The sequence below is a fragment of the Ovis aries genome, chromosome 4 (assembly GCF_016772045.2).
Source record: "Ovis aries strain OAR_USU_Benz2616 breed Rambouillet chromosome 4, ARS-UI_Ramb_v3.0, whole genome shotgun sequence".
NCBI lineage: Eukaryota > Metazoa > Chordata > Mammalia > Artiodactyla > Bovidae > Ovis > Ovis aries.
In genome coordinates, this window is record NC_056057.1 from 100,824,163 (window position 1) to 100,840,876 (window position 16,714).

Here is a 16,714-nt window from a genome sequence, read left to right on the forward strand (position 1 = left end):
CTGCTCATTTTCATTTTCCATGCCATGCACTGCTGTGGTGTATGCCTCCTGTCAGGACCAACGTTCCCGCCATATCTAGATAGGAAAACTGAAAGGGTTGTTGTTGTCCAGTCGCTCAGTCATGTCTGACTCTTTGCGACCCCGTGAACTGCAGCACACCAGGCTTCCCTGTCCTTCACTATCTCCCTGAGTTTGTTCAGATTCATGTCCATCGCAAGGGGATTCCGCCAGCTAGTTCCTTAGCTGGTGCCCTGGTGTGTTTCATGTAGGGGAGTATGGAGAACGCTATCCCCTTCAGGTCTGTATTGGTAATCCATGCATCAGGAAAAAGAGGGACCAGCCTTCTTTTCCTGGAGTTTTCAGGCACTTACAAGAGAGATGGTGGTATATGGAGCCATTTTTCAAGGAGCCCATGGTATAGTTAGGCAATGAGTGGAAGACAGCAGCCCGACCTCTCCTCACCTTTATTCATTCAACAAATGTTTGTTGGCTCCTGGGTGCCTCTCCTTTTCTGTGTGCAGCTTTCTGTCCAGAAGGACTGACAAACCTGTGGGACATTATAGTACATTACTGGAGAGCACAGGAGGGCATATCTTCCAGGCTGAGGTAGGAGTTCCATGGGAGGAAGTGACACCTGAGAAGAGTAACTAGGTGAAGGGGCTACAGATATTCTAGAAGAAGAAGATCATGCCAACAAGGATTCAGAGGCAAAAAGTTGTGACTCTAATTGTTGTTGTTTAGTTGTTAAGTCATGTCTGACTCTTTACAAACCCATGGACTGCAGCCCACCAGGCCTTCCTATCACTCATTATCTCCCTGAGTCTGTCCAAGTTCATGTCCATTGAGTTGGTAATGCCATCCAACCATTTCATCCTCTGTCGTTCCCTTCTCCTCCTGCCCTCAATCTTTCCCCAGCATCAGGGTCCTTTCCAATAAGTCGGCCCTTTGCATCAGGTGGTCAAAGTGTTGCAGTTTCAGCTTCAGCATCAGTCCTTCCAATGAGTATTTGGGATTGACTTCCTTTAGAATTGGCTGGTTTGATCTTCTTGCTATCCAAGGGACTCACAAGAGTCTTCTCCAGTACCACAGTTCGAAAGCATCAAAATGCCAGAGGGAATACTCCATGAAGAAGGGACTACTGTGTATGCTGGAGGAGCTAAGAATCTGTATCTAAGTAACCACAGTCATCACTAAAGAGCCTTAGGGGAGGAGGTGTGAGAGTAAAGAGGCCTGAAGGGGCCAGATCGTCAACTGTCTTGTGTTCTACTGTAAGAAGAAGCAAATCTGCCATCAAGATTGCCGGGAGAAATATCAGTAACCTCAGATATGCAGATGACACCACCCTTATGGCAGAAAGTGAAGAAGAGCTAAAGACCCTCTTGATGAGAGTGAAAGAGGAGAGTGAAAAAGTTGGCTTAAAACTCAACATTCAGAAAACTAAGATCATGGTATCCGGTCCCATCACTTCATGGGAAATAGATGGGGTAACAGTGGAAACAGTGGCAGACTTTTTATGGGGGGCTCCAAAATCACTGCAGATGGTGACTGCAGTCATGAAATTAAAAGACACTTACCCCTTGGAAGAAAAGTTATGACCAACCTAGACAGCATATTAAAAAGCAGAGACATTACTTTGTCAACAAAGGTCCATCTAGGCGAGTCTATGGTTTTTCCAATAGTCATGCATGGATGTGAGAATTGGACTATAAAGAAAGCTGAGCACCGAAGAATTGATGCTTTTGAACTGTGGTGTTGGAGAAGACTCTTGAGAGTCCCCTGGACTGCAAGGAGGTCCAACAAGTCCATCCTAAAGGAAATCAGTCCTGAATATTCATTGGAAGGACTGATGTTGAAGCTGAAACTCCAATACTTTGGCCACCTGATGCGAAGAGCTGACTCATTTGAAAAGACCATGATGCTGGCAAAGATTGAAGGTGGGAGGAGAAGGGGACGATAAAGGATGAGATGGCTGGATGGCAGCACTGACTTGATGGACATAAGTTTGAGTAAACTCTGGACGTTGGTGATGGACAGGGAGGCCTGGCATGCTGCAGTCCATGGGGTCGCAAATTGTGGGACACGACTGAGCGACTGAACTGAACTGAACTACTGTAAGAAGGGTGGACTTGCCCTCAGGGCACTGACAAGAACTAGAAGGGTTTTAGGGAGAGGATGAAGTGGTCCCTCTGGTTATGGTGCAGAAGATGAAGTGGGCATGAGTGAGACTGGCAGCAGGAAGACCAGTTAGGAGGCGATGGGAATAATTCTGCCTTTGAAGGGAAGCTTTTACACAGAGTCATTTACTGCATGGTGGTTGTGACTCTCTCAGGGAAGATCTTGGGAAGATTTGTTTCCTCCTCTGCCAGTGTCCCATGGCTAATAGTTCTGCCATTGCAAACTTTCCACAGCTGGCTACTGACTGGGGTCAAACATGATGGTGAATCTATCATATCTGGAATCCTCACTGGCTGGATATGGAAAATCTCAGAACTTGAAACTCACCTCAATGTCTAAGGCCTGTCCAGAGGAATTGTTACAGATCTGTAAATATGAAAACTTGGGCTTTGTCACTGTTTCACTGATCTGTTCCCTCTCCCAGCCCCATATGCTCTCGCAACCATGTAAAATTCTAATATCTGTCATTCAAGTGCCATTTTCTTCATGTAATTTTCCCTGGACTCCAAATAAGAGTTAACTGTCCAGAAAAGCTCTATACATCCTCATGTTCACTGCGATCTTATTTACAAAAACCTTTTATTTTTATTTTTAAAATTTTTATTTATATTTTAATTTTTACTTTATTTTGCTTTGCAATACTGTATTGGTTCTGCCATACATTGACATGAATCAGCTGCGGGTGTACATGAGTTCCCAATCCTGAACCCCCTTCCCACCTCCCACCTCATATCATCTCTCTGGATCATCCCCATGCACCAGCCCAAAGCATCCTGTATCCTGTATCGAACATAGACTGGCGATTCGTTTCTTACATAATAGTATACATATTTCAAAGCCATTCTCCCAAATCATCCCACCTCTCCCTCTCCCACAGAGTCCAAAAGTCTGTTCTATACATCTGTGTCTCTTTTGCTGTCTTGCATACAGGGTTATCATTACCATCTTTCTAAATTCCATATATATGTGTTAGTATACTGTATTGGTGTTTTTCTTTCTGGCTTACTTCACTCTGTATAATAGGCTCCAGTTTCATCCACCTCATTAGAACTGATTCAAATGTATTCTTTTTAATGGCTGAGTAATACTCCATTGTGTATATGTACCACGGCTTTCTTATCCATTCATCTGCTGATGGACATCTAGGTTGTTTCCATGTCCTGGCTATTATAAACAGTGCTGTGATGAACATTGGGGTACACGTGTCTCTTTCAATTCTGGTTTCCTTGGTGTGTATGCCCAGCAGTGGGATTGCTGGGTCATAGGGCAGTTCTATTTGCAATTTTTTAAGGAATCTCCACACTGTTCTCCATAGTGGCTGTACTAGTTTGCATTCCCACCAACAGTGTAGAGGGTTCCCTTTTCTCCACACCCTCTCCAGCATTTATTGCTTGTAGACTTTTGGATTGCTGCCATTCTGACTGGTGTGAAATGGTACCTCATTGTGGTTTTGATTTGCATTTCTCTGATAATGAGTGATGTTGAGCATCTTTTCATGTGTTTGTTAGCCATCCATATGTCTTCTTTGGAGAAATGTCTATTTAGCTCTTTGGCTCATTTTTTGATTGGGTCATTTATTTTTCTGGAATTGAGCTGTATAAGTTGCTTGTATATTTTTGAGATTAGTTGTTTGTCAGTTGCTTCATTTGCTATTATTTTCTCCCCATTCAGAAGGCTGTCTTTTCACCTTGCTTATAGTTTCCTTTGTTGTGCAGAAGCTTTTAATTTTAATTAGGTCCCATTTGTTTATTTTTGCTTTTATTTCCAGTATTCTGGGAGGTGGATCATAGAGGATCCTGCTGTGAATTATGTTGGAGAGTGTTTTGCCTATGTTCTCCTCTAGGAGTTTTATAGTTTCTGGTCTTACATTTAGATCTTTAATCCATTTTGAGTTTATTTTTTTGTATGGTGTTAGAAAGTGATCTAGTTTCATTGTTTTACAAGTGGTTGACCAGTTTTCCCAGCACCACTTGTTAAAGAGATTGTCTTTAATCCATTGTATATTCTTGCCTCCTTTGTCAAAGATAAGGTGTCCATAGGTGTGTGGATTTATCTCCGGGCTTTCTATTTTGTTCCATTGATTTATATTTCTGTCTTTGTGCCAGTACCATACTGTCTTGATGACTGTGGCTTTGTAGTAGAGCCTGAAGTCAGGCAAGTTGATTCCTCCAGTTCCATTCTTCTTTCTCAAGATTGCTTTGGCTATTCGAGGTTTTTTGTATTTCCATACAAATTGGGAAATTATTTGTTCTAGTTCTGTGAAAAATACCACTGGTAGCTTGATAGGGATTGCATTGAATCTGTAGATTGCTTTGGGTAGTATACTCATTTTCATTATATTGATTCTTCTGATCATGAACATGGTATATTTCTCCATCATATTAGTGTCCTCTTTGATTTCTTTCATCAGTGTTTTATAATTTTCTATATATAGGTCTTTAGTTTCTTTAAGTAGATATATTCCTAAGTATTTTATTCTTTTTGTTGCAATGGTGAATGGAATTCTTCCCTTAGTTTCTTTTTCTACTTTCTCATTATTAGTGTATAGGAATGCAAGGGATTTCTGTGTGTTGCTTTTATATCCTGCAACTTTACTATATTCATTGATTAGCTCTAGTAATTTTCTGGTGGAGTCTTTAGGGTTTTCTATGTAGAAGATCATGTCATCTGCAAACAGTGAGAGTTTTACTTCTTCTTTTCCAATTTGGGTTCCTTTTATAAAGATATAGGCTTCCCTGGTGGCTCAGAGGTTAAAAAGTGTCTGCCTGGAATGAGGGAGACCTGGGTTCAATCCCTGGGTTGGGAAGATCCCCTGGAGAAGGAAATGGCAACCCACTCCAGTACTCTTGCCTGGAGAATCCCATGGAGGGAGAAGCCTGGTAGGCTATAGTCCATGGGGTCTCAAAGAGTCGGACACGACTGAGCGACTTCACTTTATAAAGATATAGAAGCAACTGAAATGTCCATTGATGGATAAATGGAAAAAGAAAATGCTTTATATTATATATATATAATGGGATATAATTTAGCTGTTAAAAAGAAGGAAATCTTGGGACTTCCCTAGTGATCCAGTAGTTAGGACTTAGTGCTTTCACTGCCTTGAAAGCCCAGATTCAGTCCCTGGTGGGGGAACTAAGATCCTACAAACTGTGTGGCATGGTCAAAAATAACCCTCCCCTGAAACAACACAAAAAACCCCAAACCATATGGAACCAAGTTCATACATAACAAAGAAAAGATTGGTGGTTGCCAGAGGCAGAAGTTGGAGGATGAGTGGAAGTGAAGACAATCAAAAGGTACACATTTCCCAGTCATAAAATAAATAAGCCATGGGGATTGAATTATAGCCAGGCTTCCCTGGTGGCTCAGAGGTTAAAGCATCTGCCTGCAATGCAGGAGACCTGGGTTTGATTCCTGGCTTGGGAAGATCCCCTGGAGAAGGAAATGGCAACCCACTCCAATATTCTTGCCTGGAGAATCCCATGGACAGAGGAGCCTGGTGGGCAACAGTCCACGGGGTGAGTGACTTTACTTTCACTTTCACTTTCTTAACCATAGTTAATAATACTGTATTTCATATTTGAAAGTTGTTAAAGAGAATGAATCATAAAAGCTCTCATCGCAGGGAAAAAAATCTGTAACATGGTGACCATATTAACAAGATTTATTATGAACGATCATTTTGCAGTACATACACGTGTTGTAGCATTATGGTGTACACCTGAAACTAATATGGTGTATGTATAAAAAAGAATTAACCTTTCTTATTTTAAGATTTCAAAGAATTTTGTGTGTACAGTTAAAACTCAATAAATTGGAACAAGGAAGGAAATTACAAATAACAGATCAGTTAGACTAGGACACAGTCCTACCCCTCACCCTAGATAAATCACAAATTGTTCAATGGCTGGGTGCTTTCATGTTTGTGGTGTATTCCAACAACTTGGTTAAGTTCCTCCTAAGTAGATGAGATGGCTGGATGGCTTCACCGACTCAATGGACATGAGTTTGAGTAAACTCTGGGAAGTTGGTGATGGACAGGGAGGCCTGGCATGCTGCAGTCCATGAGGTCACAAAAGAGTCAGACATGACTGAGCGACTGAACTGAACTGAAGTAGTTGACTATACCTCCACTTACACTTATTTTGCCTTAGCAAAAGTTTATTTAAAAAACACTCACATAGCACTTAAGGTCAGGCACAATCTAAGCACTTTACAAATAAGCCTCTTTTTTTAAATATTTATTTTTATTTATTTGGCTGCATAGAGTCTTAGTTGTGGTGCATGGGAACTAGTTCCCTGACCAGGGATCAAACCCAGCCCCCCTGTATCTTGAGCACAGAGTTTTAGCCACTGGACCACCAGGGAATTCCCACAAATAAGCCTCTTAAGGACTCTGCAATGTAGAAGCTCATCTTATCACCCCCATCTAGAGATGAGAAAACTAAGCCACTAAGGAGGGTTTCACAGCTAATATGTAAGAATTTGAACCCAGGAAGCCTAGCTGTAGGTTCTATACTCTCAGCCACAATTGCGTGTATGTGTCCTCTCTCCCTGCCAGTAGATCTTGGAAGCACCAGGTTCTGCAGATTGTTTTTTCCTGAGTTGTGACTGTAAGCTAGGGATGTGGCAGCAGAAGGGAATGCAAATATAAAAAGACATAGTTGTGCTCTCTGGGAGGAAATCAGTTGTTTATTGAACATAACAAACCACAAAACTGTGGCTTAAAACAGCAGCCTTTTACTTGCTCATGATTCCAAAATGTGGGCTGGACTCACTTACCCATTTGCAGTCAAGTGATGGTTCAACTAGGAGTAGAGGATACGAGATGACCTTACTCAAGTCTAGACTCTTGGCTGGTTTAGCTGGAATAGCTGGAGGCTAGTTAGACTTCTCTCCTCCTGGTCTTTCATTCTCAAGGAGGGATTTCCTTTCATGATGTCTCAGAGCAGCAAAAAAAAAAAGAAAAAAGAAAGCAAAAGTGGAAGCAGCAAGGCCTCTCAGATGCTAAACTTGGAACTCACTCAATGTTACTTACACTGTACTTTTTTGGTCCAAGCGAGTCATCAGTGTGGCAGATGATCACATAATGCCTTGAATTCAGGGTTGTGGGTGGTGATAACTTGGTGGGTGGTCCACAGAGGGACGGAGAAGGAAAGATAGACATTCTAGGCAGATAATATACTAGTTGCACAAGTACATGGTACAAGAAAGCATGTTGTACCTGGGGGATAACAAATACTTGAGAGTGATTAGAGTAAAAAGGGCACTTGAGGAAGAAAAAGGCTAGGGAGGTTGAAGGAGAGGATGGAACCAGATCAGGACATGGCATGAGTGCCTTGTTAAGAAGTTCCCAATGTTACCCTTAGGGACTAGGGCATTAAGAAGTTTTGTTTGTTTCTGAGAAATTTTGTTTAGGGCAAGCACATGATTAGGGCTTCCCTTGTGGCTCAGCTGGTAAAGAATCTGCCCGCAATGTGGGAGACCCGGGTTTGATCCCTGGGTTGGGAAGATCCCCTGGAAAAGGGAAGGGCTACCCACTCCAGTATTCTGGAGAATTCCATGGACTGTATAGTCCATTGAATCACAAAGAGTCGAACATGACTGAGTGACTTTCACTTCAAGCACCTGATGTGAGTATTTGAATATAACTTTGTGAGACCATGGGAATGGGTGAGATGGAAATCAGGAAGACCAGTGAGAAGGCTATTGTGAAATAGCAAATATAAGATGATGAGGTCTCATGCAACAACGGCACAGGGAGCAGAGGAGAGGAAAAGGGCTTCAGAAACATTTACAAGGCAAGATGAATAGGATATGGCATTTGAAGGAAGAATATGGAATGATTCTCAAGTTTGTGACTTTGGCAACTGAGTAGATACAAGTGATTGAGTTTTATGAAAGAAAGTGCTCATTTAAGCTTTGGATCAATTAATTTTGAGATGCCTGTATGGCAATCAGTAAAAGTGTGGGGTAGACTAGTTGGATATACAAATTTGAATTCTAGGAGAGAGGGCCAGGTTAAAGATATAAAATTCATCAGCAAGCAGGTGGCTGTAAGAAGCCATAGATTTCCCAGAAGTATGCAGAATGGTCGAATAGAGGCTGGTGGGGGGTGGGGTACTTCTCTGATGGTCCAGAGTCTAAGACTCTGTGCAGCCAGTGCAACGGGCCGAAGTTTGATCCCTGGTCAGGGAATTAGATTCCCACATGCTGCAACTAACAGTTGGCATGCTTTAACTAAAAAAAAAAAACCCCTGCATTCTGCAACTAAGATCTGGCACAGCCAAATAAGTAAGTAAATAAACATTAAAAAAAAAAAAGAATCCAGGCTGGGAATGACCAAAAGAGAAGAACTACATTTAATAATGAGAAGAGAAAGAGAAGGCCATAAAGGAGATTTTAAAAGAACTATTAAAAACAGAACTATAAAGACAGGAGGAAAACCAGGAGGAGTGGTACCCCACGAGTCAAGGGAGAAAAAAATATCTATGGTATTTGGAAAAGTGCTTGTGAGATTTGACAATTAAGCACTGGTGACCATACTGAGAACAGTTTTAGGAGAGTTATAATGCCAATACCCCAATTGCTATGGATTGAGGAAACCTATGAGAGCCTGCTTGTACATGAGATGATGGGCGAGGGGGAGTTGCAGGAAGTTAAAGAGTTAGAGTTCCTTCATCGAAAGTGAGTGATCTACCGAGAGGGAAATGTGTGGGCTTAAAGAGTGCGAGGGGAAGGCTCATAATAGTTGTGCTGAGAAAGAAAATCTTTGAATGCTACTTCCTGCCAAGTTTCTGCTCAAAGTTCTTCTCACTTTCGTGATAAACTTCAGGAAAAATCCCTTCACCTTTTCATTTGCTCTTCCCCTTCTCGCCTTAAAATCACTTTTATTGCAATCTGGCATTTGTCTCTATTTGACAATGACTTTCAAAAAATTTACCACTGAATTTTGTGTTCCACCTAATGTACACTGTGTCATTCCATATTATTCATTCTAAAGAATGAATGTTTGCTATTCTCAACAACATACTCTCTGATTTTGTCTAAATTATTTGTTTGTTTTTTTTTTCCAACAGTGAAATGGGAATATAAATTCTAATTTCTCCCAAACTCAGTGAAATGTTGGAGGAGTCGAGAAAGTGAGGTTGTAAGGTACATAAAACATCTCTGAGATAAGTAGCTATAATTATGTTTCCCTAGTAGGATTATTTCAGGGATTAAGTGAGATAATGTAACAACAACAACATTCTTAATAAATATTTCTAATAAATATCTGGCATATTTTAAGCAAATTCTTTTTTAAATTTATTTTTTATTGAAATGTAGTTGAGTTACAATGTTGTATTAACTACTAGTAAGGTGTCATCACTCAGTCGTGTCGGACTCATGTGACCCCATGTAGCCTACCAGGCTCCTCCGTCCATGGGATTTTCCAGGCAAGAGTACTGGAGTGGGGTGCCATTGCCTTCTTCAGGGGATCTTCCCGACCCAGGGATTGAACCCAGGTCTCCTGCATTGCAAGCAGATGCAAAGTGACTCAGTTATGCACATATATACCTACCTTCTTTTTCATATTCTTTTTTAGTATGTTTTATCACAGGATATTGAATATATTTCCCTGTGCTATACAGTAGTGCCTTGTTGTTTGATAAATTCTTAATAAATATCTGGATGCTGTTACTGCTAAGTCGCTTCAGTCGTGTTCGACTCTGCGCAACCCCATAGACGGCAGCCCACCAGGCTCCCCCATCCCTGGGATTCTCCAGGCAAGGACACTGGAGTGAGTTGCTATTTCCTTCTTCAATGCATGAAAGTGAAAAGTGAAAGTGAAGTCGCTCAGTCGTGTCCGACTCTTTGCGACCCCATGGACTGCAGCCTTCCAGGCTCCTCCGCCCGTGGGGTTTTTCCAGGCAAGAGTACTACAGTAGGTGCCATTGCCTTCTCCGCATGTGATAGCAAATGGTAAAGACTGTATTTTAGTTTGAAAATTAGCAAACTAAAATTCAGCAAGTGAAAAAGAAGGTCCGGCTATTTGGAGGTGAGTCGGTCACGACTGAGCGACTTCACTTTCACTTTTCACTTTCATGCATTGGAGAAGGAAATGGCAACCCACTCCAGTGTCCTTGCCTGGAACATCCCAGGGACGGGGGAGCCTGGTGGGCTGCCATCTATGGGGTCGCACAGAGTCAGACAAGACTGAAGCGACTTAGCAGCAGCAGCAGGCAGGAAGATATTTGGTGTTTATGAAATATGTTTGGAAATTGCTTCAATATAATCTCCCATGTTGGGGGTGAGGTACAGGAATTGACCAGTTATTGAAGCTGAGCATTCATTATTCTAATTTTGTACACATCTGAAATTTTCATAAGAAAAAATTATGATTAATTGCATGCAACTGTATTCACACAATATGCTTGGTATATAGATGAAATGTAATGAAAATTTAGTTTGTAACCGGTCAAGTTGCTTTTTGAGGTTTGTCACCGTACACCCCACTCAACTCCCCAAAGTAAGGGAGTGATGCAAGGAAGATTTAAAGTAGAATTTTTGAATTTACAGCTTTCATAATATCATAAGTGGGTGTCATTTCAATAACTAATCTTTTTCTGTTCAGTTAACTTTTTTTTTGGAAACATTCTCCTTTTATTTATTTTTCCTTTTGGATGAGTTTCGTGGCACGCAGGATCTTCTTTCCCCGACTAGGGATCGAACTGAGCTCCCTATGGTGGAAGCACGGAGTCTTAATCATGGGACTCAGGGAAGTCCCTAGCTAACCTACTGGAATCATTAGAAACTGAACTACAAGTCCCAAAATGCACTGCACGATGGACGTCAACTCGAGGACCCTGCGTCTCCGAACTAGTTGCCCTCGCCTTTACTTGAATGGGAATAATCCCAGCGAAAATTGATGTCTGTGACTCAGAGCAGATTTTCGAGTATCCGTACGCCTGGGTCGGTCGAGAGTGCAGTTCGAGAGGGACAGCGTGGTACCTTCCCGATCAGGCGTCGCCCCGGGCAGCCTCGCTCTCTTCTGGGGCTTTCGTGCGGCAGGAGGGCTCCGTTATTGCGCCTCCAAGATGGCGACGCTGTTGGCGGTAAATTCGGGTAGGTGCGGCCGGGGCAGAATGCAAGCTGTGGGCAGGGTGCTGACCCGTCCTTTAGGAGAGACCCAGGTAGTGAGTTTTCTCGGAGTCCAGGACCCCACTTGTGCATAAGTGCCCGCTTGTCCTTAGCTCCGGGGCTGGAGTCCCGCCCCTCCCCAGTTTGAATGGCGCGTGTCGGCACTGCGGCTCTAGCCCTAGAATTGGGTCTTAAGGCTCGAGACAGGGAGGCTTGGACCACTGGAACAGGACGGGCAGTTCTCATAACCAGGGCCTAGTCTAGTGCCTTCCACTCCCTATCCCAGTATGTGTCTGCGGCCCGAATTCCTGCAGGACTTGCAAGTCTCTTTCAGTGGGGCCAGGAGACCAGAGATATTTTTCAGCCACGAGCGCAGGCTTAAAATGAAAACTCCCACCTCAGAATAGTCTCTGGGGCTCCTCTAGGTTGGGTGGGTGGATAGGTAGTTCTACAGAAAGCGAGGTCCCTTGGTTATGAAGCCTGCAATCCGGAAGGTGGTCCAGAGGGCCGTGACTCCCGGCTTGGCTTTTGTGGCCCGTGCCTGGATGTTCCTGAACTCTTGGAGCAGTAGACCGTCGGGGACGGGCAGAATCTAGAAGAGAGAGAAGAAAGTTTGAAGGACTCGGTTTGGGTTCTCTTGTCAGTTCTCAGTCGGGCGCGTACCCGCCGCCACCCCACCCCCCGTGTCTCCACCTGGGCGTTTGAAAGAGTGGGTGCATTCTGCTTGTCACAATTCCTGGGATGCACTGCTGGCGCCTAGCGGGCGGGCCAGGGATGCCAGAAGTGCTGTGGCGTCCGGAACGTGCCTGGTAAATGAATAATTTCCTGCTTAGAATACCTTGATTAAGCCGTGCTGAGCTTCATGGGTAGTTAAGAGCTCATCTGTGTGGTAAATGCTTGTAGGGCATTTCACTCTAGAGGACTCTTTTTCTGGGCGCCTTTTCTTTCCGTCTCTGTACCGTCTTTTCTTGTTGCTTATACATTCTTTTCATGGGCTTCCCTGGTGGCTCCGCTGGTAAAGAATCCGCCTGCAAGCGGTGTGGGTTCGATCCCTGGGTTGGGAAGATCCTCTGGAGAAGGGAACAGCTACCCACTCCAGTATTCTGGCCTGGAAAATTCCATGGACTGTATATAGTCCGTGGGGTTGCAAAGAGTCGGACACTGCTGAGCCACTTTCACTTTTCACTTATTCTTTTCACATGACTGATATTTTTGAAAACTTGTCTAAATCTGACTTTCGTAAGTCAAACCCTTCCAGAACCACTATGATAAATTATTTTGTAATAATGAATTCTGTTTATTGAGCACCTCCTTTTCCCAGGCACTAGACCTAGAGTTGTGCTTTCATTTAGTCCCTTTTATACAGCTCTGGGGTTGGTATTAAATACATCATTTTACAGATTTGGAAATAAGAGTCTTAGAGTGCTTAACTACTTGAAGGTTATACAGCTAATGATTTAAAGCCAGTCTTCCCCCCGCCCCCAACTGGAAGCCAGTCTTTGATACTTAAATTTCTACGTGAACCTACTTGTGAAAATGTTAGTCACTCAGTCATGTCTGACTCTGCAACCCCTGTGGACTGCAGCCCACCAGGCTTCTCTGTCCATGGAATTCTCCAGGCAAGAATACTGGAGTGGGTTGCCATTCCCTTCTCCAAGGAATCTTTCTGACCCAGGGATTGAATCTAGGTCTCCTGCATTACAGCAGATGTTTTGCACGGTCTGAGCCACCAGGGAAGCCCTACTTAAGCAAAACCTAATTCATTTCATTACATAGTATTTTCATGTATCTGAATGTTAGCAGTGAAGTTACTTTCCTAATATTGCTGTCCTGTCCTCCCACCCAGATATAAACTTAAAACAAGTCTTGCATGTTATACGTGTGGTTATATACTTTTCTTTGGAGAAGGCAATGGCAACCCACTCCAGTACTCTTGCCTGGAAAATCCCATGGATGGAGGAGCCTGGTAGGCTGCAGTCCATGGGGTTGCTAAGAGTCAGACACGACTGAGCGACTTCACTTTCACTTTTCACTTTCATGTATTGGAGAAGGAAATGGCAACCCACTCCAGTGTTCTTGCCTGGAGAATCCCAGGGACAGGGGAGCCTGGTGGGCTGCTCTCTATGGGGTCGCACAGAGTCGAACACGAATGAAGTGACTTGACTGAAGTGACTTAGCAGCATACTTTTCTTTAGTATATACTCATTGTAAGTTACTATTCTTAAACATAAATCATTGAAGGAAAATGCTGTTGCCAACAGCTGCAAAGAGTATACATTGTATAATAATGTCTTGTGGCAGAAGTGTTTAATTGACCACGTAGAAAGGAAACATTTTTAAGAGCTGAGTCAGGAGAAATTTTTTATATATATATATATATATATATGTACTTATTTATTTATTTGGCTACACTGGGTCTTAGTTGTGGCATGTGAGATCTTTAGTTGTGACATGCGTGATCTAGTTCCTGACCAGACATCAGACCCGGCCCCCTGCATTGGGAGTGTGGAGTATTAGCCACTGAACCACCAGGGAAGTCCCAGGAGAATATTAAAAAGAAAAAAAAAGATGTCCAGGAAAGTAACCCAAATGCCCATTGACAAGTTAATGGGTAAATACTGTGGTCTGTACATCTATAATGGAATGTTATTCAGCTTTGAAAAGGAAATCCTGTCCTATGCTACAACATGAATAAACCTTGAAGACTTTCTGCTAAATGAAGTAAGCCAGTAACAAAGACAAATACTGTATAATTCTACTTATGTGAGGGATTGAAAGTAGTCACACTCACAGAAGCAAAAAATGTTGGTTGCCAGAGGCTGAGGGGAGGGGGAAATGGGGGCTTGTTTAACAGGTACAAAATTTCAGTTTTGTAAGATGAAATAGTTCCGGAGATCTGTTATACAACAGTATGATTGCCCTTAATGCTACTGAACTGCATATTTAAAAACATTTAAGATGGAAAATTCTATGCTATGTGCTTTTTAATCATGGTTCAAGAAAAAACTTAAACATCTTAGAATTGTAGAAAGGGAAAAAAGTAGATTGTAGAGTTCAAAGACCTATGCTTGAGTTTCAGCTGCGTGGTTTACTAGTATTGTGACCCATATCAGCCTGGCTGAGCAGACCTATAGGCTTGTGAGTAAGCAGCCATTAACACCGACAATCCTTGGAGGGCTGTCTGGTCACCCCTGTCCTGTTCATAGCATTGTCTATTTCAAACCTTTTCCACGCTCATCAAATCTTTAACCTCCAACTGATCCCTTAGTCTCCTAGTCACACAGAAAGAAGCCAAAAGGCATGAACTCCTTTTTCACCCTTAAACCTACAAAGGTAGGTATAGCTACACCCTTGAGTCAGTTTCCCTGTTTTCCTGTCTAAGGTAGAGCCTACCCTTTACAGCCTTATCCCTGTTACTCCCTCCTCTTGTCGATTTGCCTCTGTGTCTTGTTCCTTTTCTTTCCACTAAGTGCCCTCTTTCTTGATTTCATGCCGCACCCCAGTTACTGTCCTCTTGCTCCTCTTCACAGTCAGATCTTTCAAACATTCAGCAGTGTTCACTGACTGTTTCCATACCTTTTCCTCCTCCACCCACTCTAGTCTCTTGTTGCTGTTTAGTCACTAAGTTGCATGAGACTCTTTGTGACCCCATGGACTGAAGCCCGCCAGGCTCCTCTGTCCACAGGGTTTCCCAGGCAAGAATACTGCAGTGGGTTGCCATTTCCTTCTCCAGGGGATCGTCCCAATGCAGGGATTGAACCTGCATCTTGTGCCTTGGCAGGCAGATTCTTTCCTGCTGAGCCACCAGGGAAGCCTCTCTAGTCTGTTCCCATCTTCCTGAACGGCTGTCAACTTTTACATGCTTTTCAGTTTCAGTAAGTCCAGCAGACATGTGAGATCTTTTTCTCACTGATCTTCAAGGGTAAGACCAAAATCCTTAGCAGGAGCTAGTCAGCCCTGCATGGTGTGCCAGTTGTCCCCCTTGTGAACCCTCTTGGTACTCTGGCTCTCTTGGCATTTTCAGCAGTTTGAGAATGCAGCATTTCCTCTTGCCTTGGGAACCCATGTGTTGTCCTTATTTCCTGGAGTGTTATGTCTACCACCTTCCACTCCCCGTTTTATCCTTCGCATTTCAGCCTAATAACCATCTCTTGCTCAGTGCATCCTTGCCTTCCCTGATCTCCCCGGCAAGGTCACATTCCTCTGTTGTGGGGTCTTTGCCCTGGGTGCTTCACTGTCATAGCCCTTACTCCATATTGGAGATTGCCCTGAAGTGTGACTGTGTGGGAAATGTGCTTTCCCACTACACTGCGAGCTTATGCATACCTAGTCCATGATGAATGAGTGAATAGGTGGGATTTTTGATCTGTTATTGGATGCCTTCCCATAAAAGGAGGGAAGTAGAATTTTCTCTAGAATTCACTGAACTTATTTAAGCTGTATATACTGCGAAGACTCGTTCATCAGAGGTTCTATTAAGTATTATTTTTACAGACAGTCTATTTTTGTTAGCTTTTTGTCAGATTTTAAAAATACTTGTGGTAAGGTGACTTTCACATTTGCCAACAAGTCAGTTTTCTTTTTTTAAAATTATTTATTTCTTTTAATTTGGCTGCTTTGGGTCTTAGTTGCCAAATGTGAGACTCAGTTCCCTGGCCAAGGAATGAACCTGGGCCCCCTGCGTTGGGAGCACTGAGCCGTACCCACTGAACCACTAGGAAGTTCCTACAAGTCAGTTTCGATAACTTTCCTTCATACCCTGTGCCAGTCAGGAGCCAGTTCTGACTCTATCAACAGCTCTCACCTTTCTGTTTTCCTGCCCTCGTCCTGCTTAAGGTTCCATTACCTCATGAGTAACTTACCTACCGATCATCCTTGGGTCCTGACGCTTCATATTCTAGTTAGTCTGTCCATCACACCATTGTCCAGGTTTATTTTGTCTTCTGGGGCTTCCCATGTGGCTCAGTGGTAATGAATCTGCCTGCCAGTGCAGGAGATGCAGGTTCAATCCCTGAGTTGGCAGGATCCCTTGGAGAAGGAAATGGCAACCACTCCAGTATTCTTGCCTGGAGAATCCCATGGATAGAGGGATATAGTCCACCAGGTCTCGAAGAATCAGACACGAGTGAGAGTCTGACTGAGGATACATGCATTTTGTCATCTACTACTTGAAACTTGCCCATTTACTAACGGGAAAAGTTCCATCTTGGCCAGGAAGACAAGGCTCAAACCTGCTCTGTCCTCAGCAGCTGGAAAGAGCCAAGGAAATGATCTCTAGGGAAGTCAGGTAGCCACCATCCAGCTGGCCCCTCATAGGCAGTCACCAGGATCCAGGGTCGGGTCCTCATCTTAGCAGGCCTGGAGCTGTGATATTTGTTAGTAGTATCCAGAGTCGAGTAGATGCCAGTAATTTATT

General features: G+C 43.3%; 1 protein-coding gene across 1 annotated transcript in view; it reads left to right on the top strand.

Annotated features, from left to right (window-relative positions):
- Positions 1–11,238: 11,238 nt before the first annotated feature.
- NUP205 (nucleoporin 205) overlaps positions 11,239–16,714 on the top strand; it is a 78,451-nt gene continuing 72,975 nt past the window's right edge. The window contains exon 1 of the mRNA XM_004008088.6: positions 11,239–11,283. Coding sequence (XP_004008137.2) covers positions 11,256–11,283 — 28 coding nt within the window. The 5' untranslated portion in view covers positions 11,239–11,255. The remainder of the gene's footprint in view (positions 11,284–16,714) is intronic.